Source organism: Chaetomium fimeti (genome assembly GCF_033439085.1).
Source record: "Chaetomium fimeti strain CBS 168.71 chromosome Unknown B0H64scaffold_4, whole genome shotgun sequence".
Classification (NCBI taxonomy): domain Eukaryota; kingdom Fungi; phylum Ascomycota; class Sordariomycetes; order Sordariales; family Chaetomiaceae; genus Chaetomium; species Chaetomium fimeti.
Genome location: NW_026944332.1, coordinates 946,026 through 958,996, shown reverse-complemented (window position 1 = coordinate 958,996; position 12,971 = coordinate 946,026). Strand labels below are relative to the sequence as shown.

Genomic DNA, 12,971 nt, shown 5'->3' with positions numbered 1-12,971 from the left:
TCCGAGGGGTAGTGCGGGCAAGCGAAGGGCAGAATCAGAAGAATGGGGGTTTATGCGGTGTCTATCTACAACGATACATTGTAAATAGCTTTCCTCTAGAGGTATATACGACAAGTGGTGTTAGGAGTCCGTTGCACTTGGCTTTGATTCGGGCGGACTGCAACATGACACTTTGCCCAATGGCGCCGTGCATTACCCTCGCGTCGGAAACGAACAAAGTCTAGGTACCTAAGGTAGATAGTCTGAACCTATGTTTGACTACCTGAAGTCGAGAGCAGTGGGGAGCGGTATGTGCCGATGCTACTTGTTGAACTGTCGAGTTCGCCGTGGAACTCCTTGATTACCCCTGTTTCAGTACTGGCTGCATCCACGCACGTCGGTGTGTTTGGTGTCTTGGGGTTGCATCACTTCAAACCATAGCGAACTGGGTTTAAGCGCTTTTCGAAACATCCCTGGCCTGCAAGTTGCCGGAGCTGACGAGGGCGGCTAGATAACGTGCTCGTTCATCACCGCTGTGGCTGAGGCGAAAGACGGAAAAATGCCTTGGCTCCCAATAGACCCGGCGGGAAAGCCTTGGAATGTGCCGCACCATTGCAGCAGAAAGCGAGCGCCTTTCCCTCATTCACTCATCCAGGTACAGATGTGGCGTTTTTTGGCGAGCTCGACTGGGTGCGGAGACGGACGCACCCAATATCCGGCTCTCAAAAAGGGGAAGCTGAAGAGAGGCCATGCGAGGACGGCGTGGCATTGCATGGTTTTGGGCATGGGTAGTCCTCAGATCCCCAAGATAAGGTATAAACCACGCGTGAGCGCAAAGTGAAACGGTGGGCCTCACCCAGTCTCTCGTGTCTCTTACCGAGCCTCTGCTATTGTTCTCGCCCCTACAGGGGCCCTGCTTCTGGCCAAGCAAGACTTAACCACGACAATTCAACATGACAGCTCAATGGAATCCCGAGAAGCTGCTGAGCATAAGAGGGAGGCCCATGTATTGTGATGGTGGAATCCAATGCCATGGCGCAAATCATGGGACCGGCCCACGATGCCGGTGGACAAAAGGCGGCAGACCAGAGGAGAAGAGCGATGTTACAAACGCCGAGATTATTCTCCGGAAGATGGCCACGAACCCGCCATCAAGCGTCACCTCAGAGCAACTCCGATCTCTCGCGAAGCTTTGCCTGTGCAGAGACCACCACATGACCCAGATGCAAGTAGAAAGAGTCGTACGTGGATGGGATGTCATCGTTCAACTGGCCGTGGCAGCCTACACCCCGCCCCGAGCAGCACCGGTTCCAGCAACGCCTGCTCCTATTAAAGCCCCGACTCCGACCCTGACGCCGTTCGCGTCCGCTCAGTTTGACACGACACAATGGCAGACCATGAACTGGCAAACGACACTGGCAGGGCCGGCCGCCGGCTTCGGGGTTGCAAACATCAGTACCCAAAGCTCCCAGTCGACAACAAACGGTGCCCAGCACCAGCACGCAGACGCCCCATCCGGTTTCACGACAAGGAACTCGGCAGCCGCCAGAACCCCCGAGCAAGAGCTGGCTGCTGTGCAGGAACAGCTTGCCGCCCTCCGCCTCGAGAACACCGAGCTCCGCGAGAAGGAACGGCGCCTGGAGACTCTCACTGCGGAGTATTCGACGGCCAGACAGCGTAGGGAGGAGGAGCGGGCTTCCACGCAGACGGAACTGTCCACGCTGCAGGGGGAGAACAACCGCCTCCGTCAAGAACAGCAGCGGCTCGAGAAGCTCGACGCTGAGTACTCCGCATTCCGAGAGAGCACCGAAGCAGAGCTGGCCGCCACGCAGGAAAAGGTCCTCGGTCTCCAATCCCAGAGCTCGGAGCTCGCCGAGAGCCAGCAAGAGCAGCTCGAGCATCTCAAATCGGAGCACTCCGAGTTCCTATCCCAGCTCGAAAACGAGCTCGAAGCTGTCAAAGAGGAACTCTCCCAAGCCGACGCCGACAAACAGCACCTCAAAGCATCCCTCACCCAAGAGCTCACCGCCCTCCAACAAGAGCACGAAGCGGCCCTCGCCCAAAAGGACGCCGCCCTCACAATCGCCCTCCACGACGCCACCGCCTCCCTGCAAACCCTCCGCGAAGAACACACCGCCCTCCAAGCGACCCACGCGACCACCACTACCTCCCTGCACGAAGCCACTACCCGCTTCCACGAAACCACCACCTCCCTCCAAACCCTCCACAAAACCCACCACGCCTTGGAACAAACCCACCGCGAGCTCTCAGTATCCTTGCACCAGCGAGATCTCGCGCTCCAAGCCCGCGACACCGCCCTGCAACAACAAACCATCACCTTGCAAGAACAAACCACCACCTTACAAGAGCAAACCGCCACCCTCCACCAACAAACCACAGAACTCCAGCACGCGCGCGCGGATAATGCACGGCTGCTGTATGCCCTCAAGCTGGCCGAGGCGCGGTCCATGTCGATTCCGCAGCCGCCCTATCTAGGGGGGAGGGCGGGGTCCGGGTCGTGGGTCAAGCGGGTGCGGGGGTGGGTTAAACGGTTGGGGCCTGCGTAGGGGGTTTGGGCTTGGGGGGTTGTTTGGGGTTGGTTCGGTGAGTGTTTCTTGGGTTTTCTTTTTATATTTCTGCGTTGGGTTGGGCTCGGTAGGTTTGGTTTGGGTGGTTGGAGTGGAGGCGTTCTAATTGGGAAGGGTCCGATAGTTGTTGGTTGGGGACGGGCGAAAATGAGTTGAGAATTCCTTTTCATTTTGTACCCTTGGGCTTGATATTAGCTTCGGGCTCTTATTGCGTCTACTTTGTCGTTGTATGATGTGACGGAAACAATTTTCACTTTCTTGTCTTTCATAGTAAAAGATTGTTCGACTGGTGAACGAGAAGAGTGGTGCCCCTGGACTCCCGGATATATTTCGCAACCAAGTAATTCCTTTTCCCACACAAGCGCCGTATATGAATAACTGCAGAACGAAACGGTTGCACACTCGAGGCAAACCTTCCCTCCGGGTGATGTTTCCTCGGGCAGTTCCCTCCAGGCCTCAACGTGTGCGCTTGGCGTTGCTCCCACACTCACGTCCACCCGCGAAGCAACGTGGTACCAGACCTTGAAGGAACACCACCCCCACATATGTACAGAGCACCGAATGCTTAACCTATGTCCCAGTAGTACCCTGGAGATGTGCCAAGACCCAGTCCTGATGGCCCCAGTCCTGTGTTGTCGTCAGCCAGGCGTCGCCTAATTCCTCCATCCCGAACTCGATTCCATCCATCATCCACGTCCCCATCATCGGCGGGGTAGGCATCGCATGTTGTTGGTCCCACGACTGGGTGTGCGGATATGGTTGCTGGGGTTGCTGGGGTTGCTGGTTTTGCTGGGCCTGCAACAGGTATGACGATGAGGGGGGAACTTCCATGTCGGCCATTTCTTGCGTCATCGTGGGCGGAAGGCCTATCTCATTGTCAGTGGACAAGTCGGGAGTGCAGGACCGGGCACCGCGCGGTGAGAAACGTACCCAACGATCCGCTACTGCGCATGGTGATAGACTGCCGATAGCGCAGGAGCACGTCAATGCCTCGCGATGCGGATACGACATAGGATTTGTGGAAATCGAGAATGCCCATGGCGCGATCCCAGGAGGACTTGGTCGGTTCCGTTTCCAGAGACACACCAAGACGCGGGGAAAGCGTAGCCACGAGAAGAGTGGTAGCTGACGCAAAAGTAACTGTTCCAGCGTGTTAGCTTCGCGGTTGGCGGTTCGGAGGGAACGAGTGCGTACAATGCAACGCGTACCACGCGGAGACGCCTCCGCTTGTCGCCAGAGTCGCGTGTATCTCCTCCAGCATTTTGTGTACCGTCTCCAAGCAGAGATTGCATATTTCATAATGGAGTCGCTCTTGAAACTTCAACGCTGCCGTTTGCACCGGGCCGGACTTTCGCGTGGCCCACCGTTGCGCCTCGGCGAGAAGGGATGGTCGGAGGAGGAAGACCCTGAAGAGCAACAGCCGGAAGCGAAGTGCGTGACTTTGGGATTGAAAGAATTTCACTTGGTCCTCGTTAAGAGGCAGCTTAGAGTAATCGGCATCTACGCGTAGGTGCGCGGGCATGTCGGTGAAGAGGTCGTCCACTTTGGAGTTGATGCTGAGGAGAGCGCTGGGATCCGGCAGCGAGAAGGGGTCTTGGTTCCCCGGTTTGAGTTTGACGCCCGGCGTGCGGGCCGCCGCTCGCATCTCTTCGACGACTTGCAGGAGCTTTACCGTGTAGTTGATCATGTCCATGCGTGAGGGTAGACCGTCGGGCTGGCGCCCTTCCTCTGTGGTTGATAAGTATTCTTCGTCGATGGCGAGAGGAAGAGGCGTCTGGGTGAGGCCTGGATAAATGGCACCGGGCCGACCAAATATGGTGGAGAGAATCCTGTCACGCTGGTTACTAGACTGCACGCGGGGAGGACTCGGGCCGGGCTCCGTACTGATCCAGGGAAACACAGCCGCCGAACCACACTCTCCGACGCATCTCCCGTTCCACCTGGGAGAGTTGCCTCTTGGGAGTGGTATGTAAACCCAGTCCAATTGCCACGCGTATCGCAGCACCCGACATGAGCCAGCAGCGATCCGCCCTGCCTGCAAAGTAAAGATATACGCCCCGGAGCAGAAGCAGCTGTACGATAGGGATCGAGGCGGCGTCCAGGGTTTCAGCTGACATGAGTCGCAGAGACCGCTTGTAGAACTCGTCCCCGTAATAATGCCTCTGGTCGAGCGGGATGATCTCATTGCGGAGGCAGGCTGTGGCGAGGACCATGTTCAAGGTGGCATAAAATAAGAGATCATCAAACGTCGGACTTGACGCGGCCTTTTCTTTCCAAACGGCCTGGTACCTGGCTTTGAACATGGGCCAATGGAGGAAGGGGAAGATGGAATGGAAATTCAGCCAGTACCACCGAAGCAGCTCATCGGCAAAGTGACGTGGAGGAAGCACGAGGGCGTGGGGGTCGATCTCATCCAGGGGCTGCTCCAGCGTCTGCATCGCGAACCCGGCTAGGTCTGGAAATGTAGGCGACTCGGCCCCCGACGCAGGGGACTCGGATCTGGCAGTTGAATCGTGAGAATGGCGCGGACCTGCCACATCCAGGCCTTGGCGCATAAATGTCATGTTCGTTGTCCCGGCCGGTTGGTCAGAACCATAGGGGTCGGCCGGCGCTTGGTGTTCCTTGTTATCATCACCTACCGAGGCGGCTGGCCCGGAGCTTGACCCTATAAAGGAGCGTGTTAGGCATGCGTCTTTGGTGGGGGCTGCCATCAAGGGAGGCGCATCTACATACCAACTGATGGTGCTGCATTTGGGGAAGCTCTGCGGGGCACGTTGGGGTTGGGGTCGGTTCGAGCATCACTCTCGAGTCTCTGAAGTCTTCGATCAAGCTCGACCAAGGTCCTGCAAAAGTCAGCGCGTGTTGTCGTCTGGGACCTGCTTGGCTTACAGTGCTGCCGATGGCTGCATGACACTGTCCGGATAACCACATTTGTCGTCCCAGCCCCGGAGCGAGCAGGCGCTGCACACTGGCTTTCTTCCGTCGCACCCGGTCTTGCGTGCCCGACAGGGGTTGCAGGCCAACCGCGCCTTGCGGCGCCTTTGGAGCGGCTGCCCGGTCTCGGCGACAAAGGTGTGCTGTGGTGTCCCCATTGTAGGAGATTGCCGGCGAGAAAAAGGCCACGATATCTGGCGAGGTGATGAGGCCTTCCACAGGACCGCCGGGGCGCAGGCGGGTTCGCGAGGAAGAGCAGTGCCGCATTATGTAATGTGCCCAGCCTTCCACTGGCGAGCTTGTCGATTGGACCGCGGTCGAATATTGACAGGGAGCGGACAAGGAGCGGACAGGGAGCGAAGACAAGCGTTGTTCGGGTCAGTCTTGGCCCAGCGCCGATCCCGCAGGCCAACCAGCAGTCAGAACGAGAAGAACCAGGCGGAGGGCTGCTGCCAAAGTCGGAGAGGAAGGTCCGCGGGAATGGTACCCAGCCCCAGCCTCGGCCGGCAGTCCAAACGAGGCATCACGGACACCCCAGCAGTGCTCTTTCCAGTCGAGAGGATTCACCGCCCTCGATAAGGTCCAGATGATCATTCCGGACCGGGCTGGTTCGCGAACGCCATCAGAGTGTAACCCAGCTGACGTTCCTTCGGGTTATCTCTGTCGAGTTTAGAGTAGACCGCCCCCATGGTATTGTCTTGTTAACCCGCCTGCTTTCGGCGTCTGGAAAAAGCAACATGGCGGTCGCCCAATTTTTCTTGAGCGATATTAGCATCTAGGACTGAACCACCCCTCGTTGATGACTGCGGGGAAAAATACACTAGATTGAGTGAATATGAGAACCCACCAGGTTGGGCCAGGTGTTTCCGCAACTAACAATGCAAGGGACAGAATTGAGAGGCAACCTTGCTCTCCAGAATTGGGTTAGCAGCACACATTCGTCTTCCAGAATACCCGACTCAATCCGCCGACGGAAAGGTAAGGAGCCCGACGGCCGGTGGGGCTTGGTGTGCATGGGCGGTCGCGGGGATAATTCGGGATCGAGGGTTCAAGTATGCGAATATTCGACATGGTTGTTGAACCGAGATGCCCGATTTGGTGTTCTCATTTTTGCGCTTGATGGTTGCAGCGTAATCTGTAGACTGCGAAGTCGCGTGGTTTTGAAGAAAAGCACGATTTCAGGGTCTCATGGTGGTGGGGAAACAACAACGCGGGAACAAGGGTTCGTCCCGCGGACTAAATTTCCCCACAGCGGGGATCTCCACTGCGAGGAACCCTGAAGGCACGCCCGGCCCACGCCGACAGCGCGCATTTTAGCGAGCGCGGGCAGCCAGCGAACACAATCGGAGATTTGAGAGATAAATTAGCATCCCTCAATTCAAGGTTTCCAGAGTGTTTAAAAAAAAAAAAAAATTAGTTACAGCGTCTTCCCCTCCGACAGCAATCCCACAAACTGCTCAATCTTCTTTTGACGCGTCTCTTCCCGTTTCACGGTCGCGATGCGCCATAAAAACGCGTACCGCTTGGTCTTCCCGAGGCCCTCGAAAAACGCCTTGGCCTTCTTGTTCCGGCCCAATGCCGCCTGAAAATCCTCGGGAACCTCCATCAGACTGGCTGACGAGTACGCCTTCTCCCACCGCCCATCCGCCTTCGCGGCGTCGATCTCTGCCTGCCCCGCCTGCCGCATGCGCCCTGTCTCAACCAGCACGGCGACTTTTGCGCAATTCCGCTTCGACCACATGCTTCGCTTGCGGCGCGGCGTGAACCGCTGGAGAAAGTGGTCCCCGTCGTGGCTCTTTTTCTGCCCGTCGATCCACCCGAAACACAGTGCGGCGTCGAGGGCCTCGTCGTAGCTCACGGACGCGATGCCGCTGCCCTTTTTGCTGATCTTCAACCACAGGCCGGTCGGGTCGGTGTGGTTGGCCTCGAGCCACGTTTCCCAGGCAGCCACATGGTCGAAAAGTTGGATTGGTGGTGTTGCTGGACTTGGAGCCGCTTGGGCAGCTCGAGCAACGGGGACAGGTGGTGGTGGTGCTGCTACTGCTGCTGCTGCTGACGTCGACTTTGCTGCTTGGAGGGCCTTTGCCGCGAGTCTGGTGCGCGGCGACATGTTTCCGGTTGCTCACCGCGAGTTTCGCTGATGGCTGGTTTCTCAGCTCAGCTGAGGTTGATCTGGCTGGGGACGGGGAGCCGGGGGGGCAGCCGGCTGATGACCGATAACTCAGAGACTGACTTGAGGGTTCGGGTTTAAGCTTCCATGTCATCATTGCCGCCAAAAACACCCCTGTCTAATACCGGTATGGACTGTCTGCATAACAACCTCCCCCAAACCCCGCTCAAACCTGAACGAATTCCCATACGATACCGTCATGATCCCCGTTTGCAACCAAACCATCGCCATCTTTGTTGAGGCCTACCTTCAGCAACTTCCAATGGTTTTGGGTTGCGAGCAATATGTAACCCCCGTCTGGATGTCTTCTTGGACAAAAGAACTCCCACCCCTTGTGATGTTTGACCTCTGCCTGGAGAGTCCCCCAGACGTTAATCCCGAGATACCTCCCCGACGCCGTATTGCAAAACCCAAACCATCCATCTTTCTCGACACAGAGCCAGTGCCAACAACCCCTCCGACCAGTGTTGTCCTCGAGTCGTAGTTCGCCGTTCGTATGGCTGATCACCCGGCCGGATGCTTTGTCAACGATGATGAACGTCTTGCCAGCCCAAGGTACCGCATCGCGGATGGCGGTATGGTCCCAGAAGCTAGTGGCTGCCGTCGTGGTGTTTTCGGTGAGAATAGTTTCCGTGTCGGAGTCTTGGTCCCGGTCGTCCTCCATCATCGGCTTCTCGTCCTCGATGGTCGGCTTGGAAATCATGGCACTAGTTGCCAGTGGACTGTCGCGTGGAGTACTATCTCGCGAGCTATGATTCGGGAAGTTGAAGAAATTCTTAGCGGCGAGCATTGCTTGGGCTCGGAGTATGGTAGGCCTCAGACAAGATTTAGATGGAATTGCCCAGAAAAAGGAAGTTCATCGTGCGGGGGACCTGTTGTGTGAGGTAACCAGGCACGTGCCAAGAGCTGAACAAGTTGGACGCAATGGTTGGGCCTACGAATAGAACAGCCCGATTCGTGGCGTGCGTCCTGGTCAGGTATTTGTGGAGCGTGCGTGTTCTTCAAGGGATGGCTGAGGTTGTGGGTTCGAGTCTCACGTCGACTACCTAGGTAGGTACCCTAACACCCCTTTGTTGGTTCGCCCCCGAATTCAAGGCGAATACGTTGACACCAACGCTTGGGTACTCCTTTCGGTAACTAAAGACTTAGAAACATTCCCTTCTAGGTAGGGAGAATTCCAAGTTCTCTTTTTCATTGAAGATAAACTTTTTAGTTCTTCATGGCCTATTAGAGAAAGAATTCGGAAATGGCGAGACCCGGAGCTGCCATTGGAAGTCAACCCTGAGCTTGCCCATTGCCTTCGCAAATTGGATTCCCGAAGATGAGTGCAAGGCAAGTTTCAAGGTAATTACCTACCTACCGGTAGCTTTCTTGCAAAAACTAAGAATGCTCCAATGCTCCCTAGAATATACTTACCCGAAAGAGTATTCATTGAGTGGATTTGAATTGAGCTCTAAAGAACCACTCTTTTATCGCTTCATTGAGCTTACCGATCTCTTCGAGGAGCCAAGAGGTAGGCTCACTCAGCGCCCTATCTTGGTCATCTGTTGTTCTCGTGCCCTTTCCCTTGATCACCCCTTCGTCGCCAGTCTCCATCTTGATCCTACTCATGATAAGGGCTGAGGGCGGGCCACCCCCCTCCCTAGCACTCCCATTATGCGGTGAGTGCGAGTCGTCCCGCTCCCTCCCGCCCATGGTAACGCTCGGCTCTGAAGCTGCGGGAAATTCGGCGGCAACAGTGCTCTCCTCCCTGGAAGATCCCTTCCCAGAGAGTGAGATGCAGACAAACTCATTGTGGCTGCTGCAGAGCCTCTCGAGGGTGTTAGACCCAGTTCCCTCTATGCCCACCACTCTTTTCAATCTTTTGTAGCACGTCTCATGGAACTTTGCCTCGCCCGCACACACCTGGCACACGTAAATCTCCTCGTCAACCCCAAGCGACTCCCCGCATCCATCACACACGTAAATCGTTCTCCGGTGGTTCTGGCTTTGATCGAGGTGATGAGTAGTTGAACTGGATTGCCGTGTGTGGTTCCGCCTTTGGATCGCCGTGAATGCGTAAAGGAGTCTCCATATCCACGTCGAAAGCTCTTCGTTTCCCATGGCTATTGTCACCTTGAAGAGCGACTCACATGCGAATTGGCACTGCCGCCCCCCTTTTGCCCCCTCTCCTCTTTCCCGGCAACCCTACGCGATCGGGCAAAGTAGCAAGATAGAGTCGCATTCTCTCGGTTCACATTGTGCTTGGCCAGGAGGTCCTCGAGCCTTTTCCGCACATCGGACTTCATCGCCTCATTATTGTCGACCCGAGCCCCCCCAGACAGGACCAGCAAACGGTGGATATAGAGCCGAGCGAGCTGCTCAACAGCCTGGCTGACCCGATGCTTGCTGATGGGGATGGATGTCTCGCCCTTCCTGTACTCCTCGCCGCCACGTTTATCCATTATCCGACCCGCGAAACCAACGGCCTTTTCAAGCATCTGGATCGCGTTCTTGTTTTCCTCGTCGCAGGAAACGGCAAAGCTTAACGTGGAAGCGTACGATTGACGCACGAGGAACCCGGCTTCCAAGTCGTGCTGCTCATTCGCTAGATCAATAGCGGTTTTGTACAAACTTTCGATAGACGCCCACGTCTTGGGGTTGAATTTCGAGCTGGGGGCCGTTGTTGATTCAATGGCCGGGGCCATTTTCCTACCCGAAGACGGCGCGAGGGCGTACCAGATCATATCGTCGAGGAATTGTTTCCACGCATCCACCTCGCGGCCAATTTCCGTGAGAAGCTCAATGAACTTCTTCCAGGCCGGGTGCTCGTTACGCGGGTCGCTGTATCGGCTAAGGATGTCCCCGTAGGCGTTGAAGCAAGTACGATCGTACTTCAGACTCTTGACGTATTCTTTAGATGCCTTGCCCTCCTTCCCCTGTGTCCAGTATCAGTCTCCGAGACCACCGAGCAGGTATGCCATAATCCTGCCATCATACTTCCTATTTTTGTCGTCCTTGGCCCTGCCTTCTTCGAGGAACTTGACCTGCAGATAGGCCTGACTCGGAGCGGGCCAGTTGAGAATAAGCCAGCGTATTCTTATCATCCAGATCCCGAGCCTGTTGGAATAGATCCTTGGCCTTGGATGTCGCTTCGGATCCCTCCTCCATGAACATCTCCATCATGCATCCCACCTGGCATTTGAACATGGACTGATCTTCTGGGGAACCAATCGAGGCGGGGGGGAATAGCGTCCACGCAGCCCACTTCTCAATAGTCTCGAGGTGTTGCACCGAGAGCGAGTGGTCCTCTAGGTTGCTCAGCCACTCGAGACTTGCGTCTTTCCAGCAGTCATTGGGGCCCCATTCGTTTGAGGTGGGAAGCTGAGTATATATCAGTCAGCATGATCTACAAGGACTGTATAACTTCCTGGGACTTACCAGAGATAGGTACCCCCGTTGTTGTTGTTGTTGTTTGCGTTTAACGTCCGGGGCTTGGGGCCACAATGTGGCACCCCGCCAGATGCCTATAAGCATGTGAGGACGTGCTAAGCTAGGGCCTATATACAAAAGTACTGCCTATATAGCAACTCGAGCGCAAGCGCGGACGACAGCGTAATAACTGCCTTTCGAAAGCCCTTCCCCAACTCCCTTTATGGGGCCTGGACCTGTATATCCAACCCTATACCTATATCTCCACATCCTCCCAGATTCCTGCCGTCCTTGCCCATCGTTTCCCACATCGCAACGCTTCGGAGCGCTCCCGGGTTCGGGGGTCGGCTGGAAAACTACCTCGCCAGGTGGCTAGGCTAAAAACCAGCCGAGGAGGATATCGCCGCCGTTGTGCTGGTGGTTGGCCGGGCGAGGCCCGTGGCTGCCAGCGGTCGGATGGCAGTCTCCTAGGCTCTACAGGAGGCTGCCGGGCGTTGTTTTTCGCGCTTGCAAGGCGCCGAGCATGCAGGCGGCATTCTTGATCCTTCCCAGGGCGGTATATTGTATTGCAGAGTGATACCACCTATCAAGAGCCAGGCGTGCGATTGATTGTGCAGTCGTTGATGACTGCGAAATTTTTTCGAAAAGTGTGGTTTTAGCACTCTTATCAGGGTTTGGCCGATTGAACGACTACTTTAGTGGCCCCACTGTTAGTCGGCTTAACAGTGGGCGCCAAGAAAAGTTTTTTCGAGGGGAAGGTGAGATAGGTACCCCCGTGAGGAAACGAACGGCCGTGTTGTGTGCCCTCGACGATAAACTCCTCTCGAGAAAAACGTTTCGGGCGATCCGTTCCGTGACACGCGCGAGGAGTTTCACACGCTGACGGCCTCGGTCGACGGCCTCGTCTTTTAGGAATAGTTGAAAAACGTCGTCTTCAATCTGGCTCGCCAGATCTCGGTCTTGAAAAAGCTTTTCCAGCAGCATGACCCCGTCGGGAGTGTATAGCCAGCGCCGTCGAACCTCATCCAGCTCCCTGCCGGTTCTTAGATTCCATCGATCGAGGCTCATGCGGCCACTGAACCAAAACATGCAGTCGATGGCCTCGTCGTGCCTAAAGAGATTGTGAAGCAGGGGTCCAAGTTGTTCCTTGTGGCTCTTGTCGATTGACGATAGGCTGCCGGCAACTGCTTCCAGATGGCGGAACAGAAAGGCCCTCGAGTAACTTATGAGTCCGTCTTCGTTGTTATTGCAGCTTCTCAAGCATGTTAAGGCAACTTCGAGATGTGCGTTGTCAGGGCTCGTTTTCCCGATTGGCAAACTGAGCTCATCCGTAGTCGGGAGACGCGTCTGAGGCCCGGCCAGGTCGGGCATGCTGAGCCCAACGACGCCGAGGATCCTACTTATCAGGTTCCTCTCGGCGAGCAGGATGGCACGCCTGAGGTCGAGAGCTACCGCTGCGTCGCCATTGAAGTATATGGGAGTGGTAGTGTTGCTGCGTTCCGGGATACAGCCTTGGACGGTCGAAGGGCGCCAAGTGACTGTCCCGGCCGGACTAAGATCGAAAAGCGTTCCGTAGACCCCCATCACCTTCTCCCTCAGGGTCAAGAACTGGTCTTTGGACGGGCGTCTCTGCTGCAGGACCGCTTCCATCTCCCAGAGCTCGGGTTCCCTGAATCCCGACCCGACCCACAGGATAAGCTGGTTCAGCTCCAAGATCTGGTTCCCGGTCAGTGTATCCGCGAGGTATCACCTGTGACTTGATCCGGGCCTCGTCCGGCATATCGACCTCGCCGATGGCCTGCTCGACAGCGCCAAAACCGCTGGCTCTCGATACTCTCTGTACAAAGTCGTCGAGCCTAGCGTAGTCGCCGTCCACCCGTCCTGGCAAC

General features: G+C 56.2%; 7 protein-coding genes across 7 annotated transcripts; 1 reads left to right on the top strand and 6 right to left on the bottom strand.

The window, feature by feature from the left end:
• Positions 1 to 816: 816 nt before the first annotated feature.
• B0H64DRAFT_395168 (uncharacterized protein) lies at positions 817 to 2,587 on the top strand. The gene has a single exon (XM_062803739.1). The coding sequence runs from the start codon at positions 933 to 935 to the stop codon at positions 2,544 to 2,546; it is 1,614 nt and encodes a 537-aa protein (XP_062658909.1). The 5' UTR covers positions 817 to 932; the 3' UTR covers positions 2,547 to 2,587.
• A 550-nt stretch (positions 2,588 to 3,137) lies between these two features.
• Positions 3,138 to 4,254, bottom strand: B0H64DRAFT_417117 (uncharacterized protein; the record flags this gene model as incomplete). The annotated part of the gene is made up of 3 exons (XM_062805220.1): positions 3,138 to 3,433; positions 3,498 to 3,707; positions 3,762 to 4,254. 3 exons carry the CDS (start codon positions 4,252 to 4,254, stop codon positions 3,138 to 3,140), a joined length of 999 nt encoding a protein of 332 aa, XP_062658908.1.
• Positions 4,255 to 4,411: 157 nt separating this feature from the next.
• B0H64DRAFT_323441 (fungal-specific transcription factor domain-containing protein) lies at positions 4,412 to 5,659 on the bottom strand (the record flags this gene model as incomplete). The annotated part of the gene is made up of 3 exons (XM_062800611.1): positions 4,412 to 5,259; positions 5,301 to 5,410; positions 5,457 to 5,659. The coding sequence occupies 3 exons, from the start codon at positions 5,657 to 5,659 to the stop codon at positions 4,412 to 4,414; spliced, it is 1,161 nt and encodes a 386-aa protein (XP_062658907.1).
• A 1,185-nt stretch (positions 5,660 to 6,844) lies between these two features.
• On the bottom strand, positions 6,845 to 7,724 carry B0H64DRAFT_145195 (bacteriocin-protection, YdeI or OmpD-associated-domain-containing protein). Its single transcript, XM_062798343.1, has one exon. The coding sequence runs from the start codon at positions 7,609 to 7,611 to the stop codon at positions 6,919 to 6,921; it is 693 nt and encodes a 230-aa protein (XP_062658906.1). The 5' UTR covers positions 7,612 to 7,724; the 3' UTR covers positions 6,845 to 6,918.
• On the bottom strand, positions 7,725 to 8,839 carry B0H64DRAFT_145201 (uncharacterized protein). The gene has a single exon (XM_062798344.1). The coding sequence runs from the start codon at positions 8,459 to 8,461 to the stop codon at positions 7,838 to 7,840; it is 624 nt and encodes a 207-aa protein (XP_062658905.1). The 5' UTR covers positions 8,462 to 8,839; the 3' UTR covers positions 7,725 to 7,837.
• Positions 8,781 to 9,923, bottom strand: B0H64DRAFT_145193 (uncharacterized protein). Its single transcript, XM_062798342.1, has one exon. The coding sequence runs from the start codon at positions 9,772 to 9,774 to the stop codon at positions 9,100 to 9,102; it is 675 nt and encodes a 224-aa protein (XP_062658904.1). The 5' UTR covers positions 9,775 to 9,923; the 3' UTR covers positions 8,781 to 9,099.
• Positions 9,924 to 11,479: 1,556 nt separating this feature from the next.
• B0H64DRAFT_145190 (uncharacterized protein) lies at positions 11,480 to 12,971 on the bottom strand. The gene has a single exon (XM_062798341.1). The coding sequence runs from the start codon at positions 12,730 to 12,732 to the stop codon at positions 11,773 to 11,775; it is 960 nt and encodes a 319-aa protein (XP_062658903.1). The 5' UTR covers positions 12,733 to 12,971; the 3' UTR covers positions 11,480 to 11,772.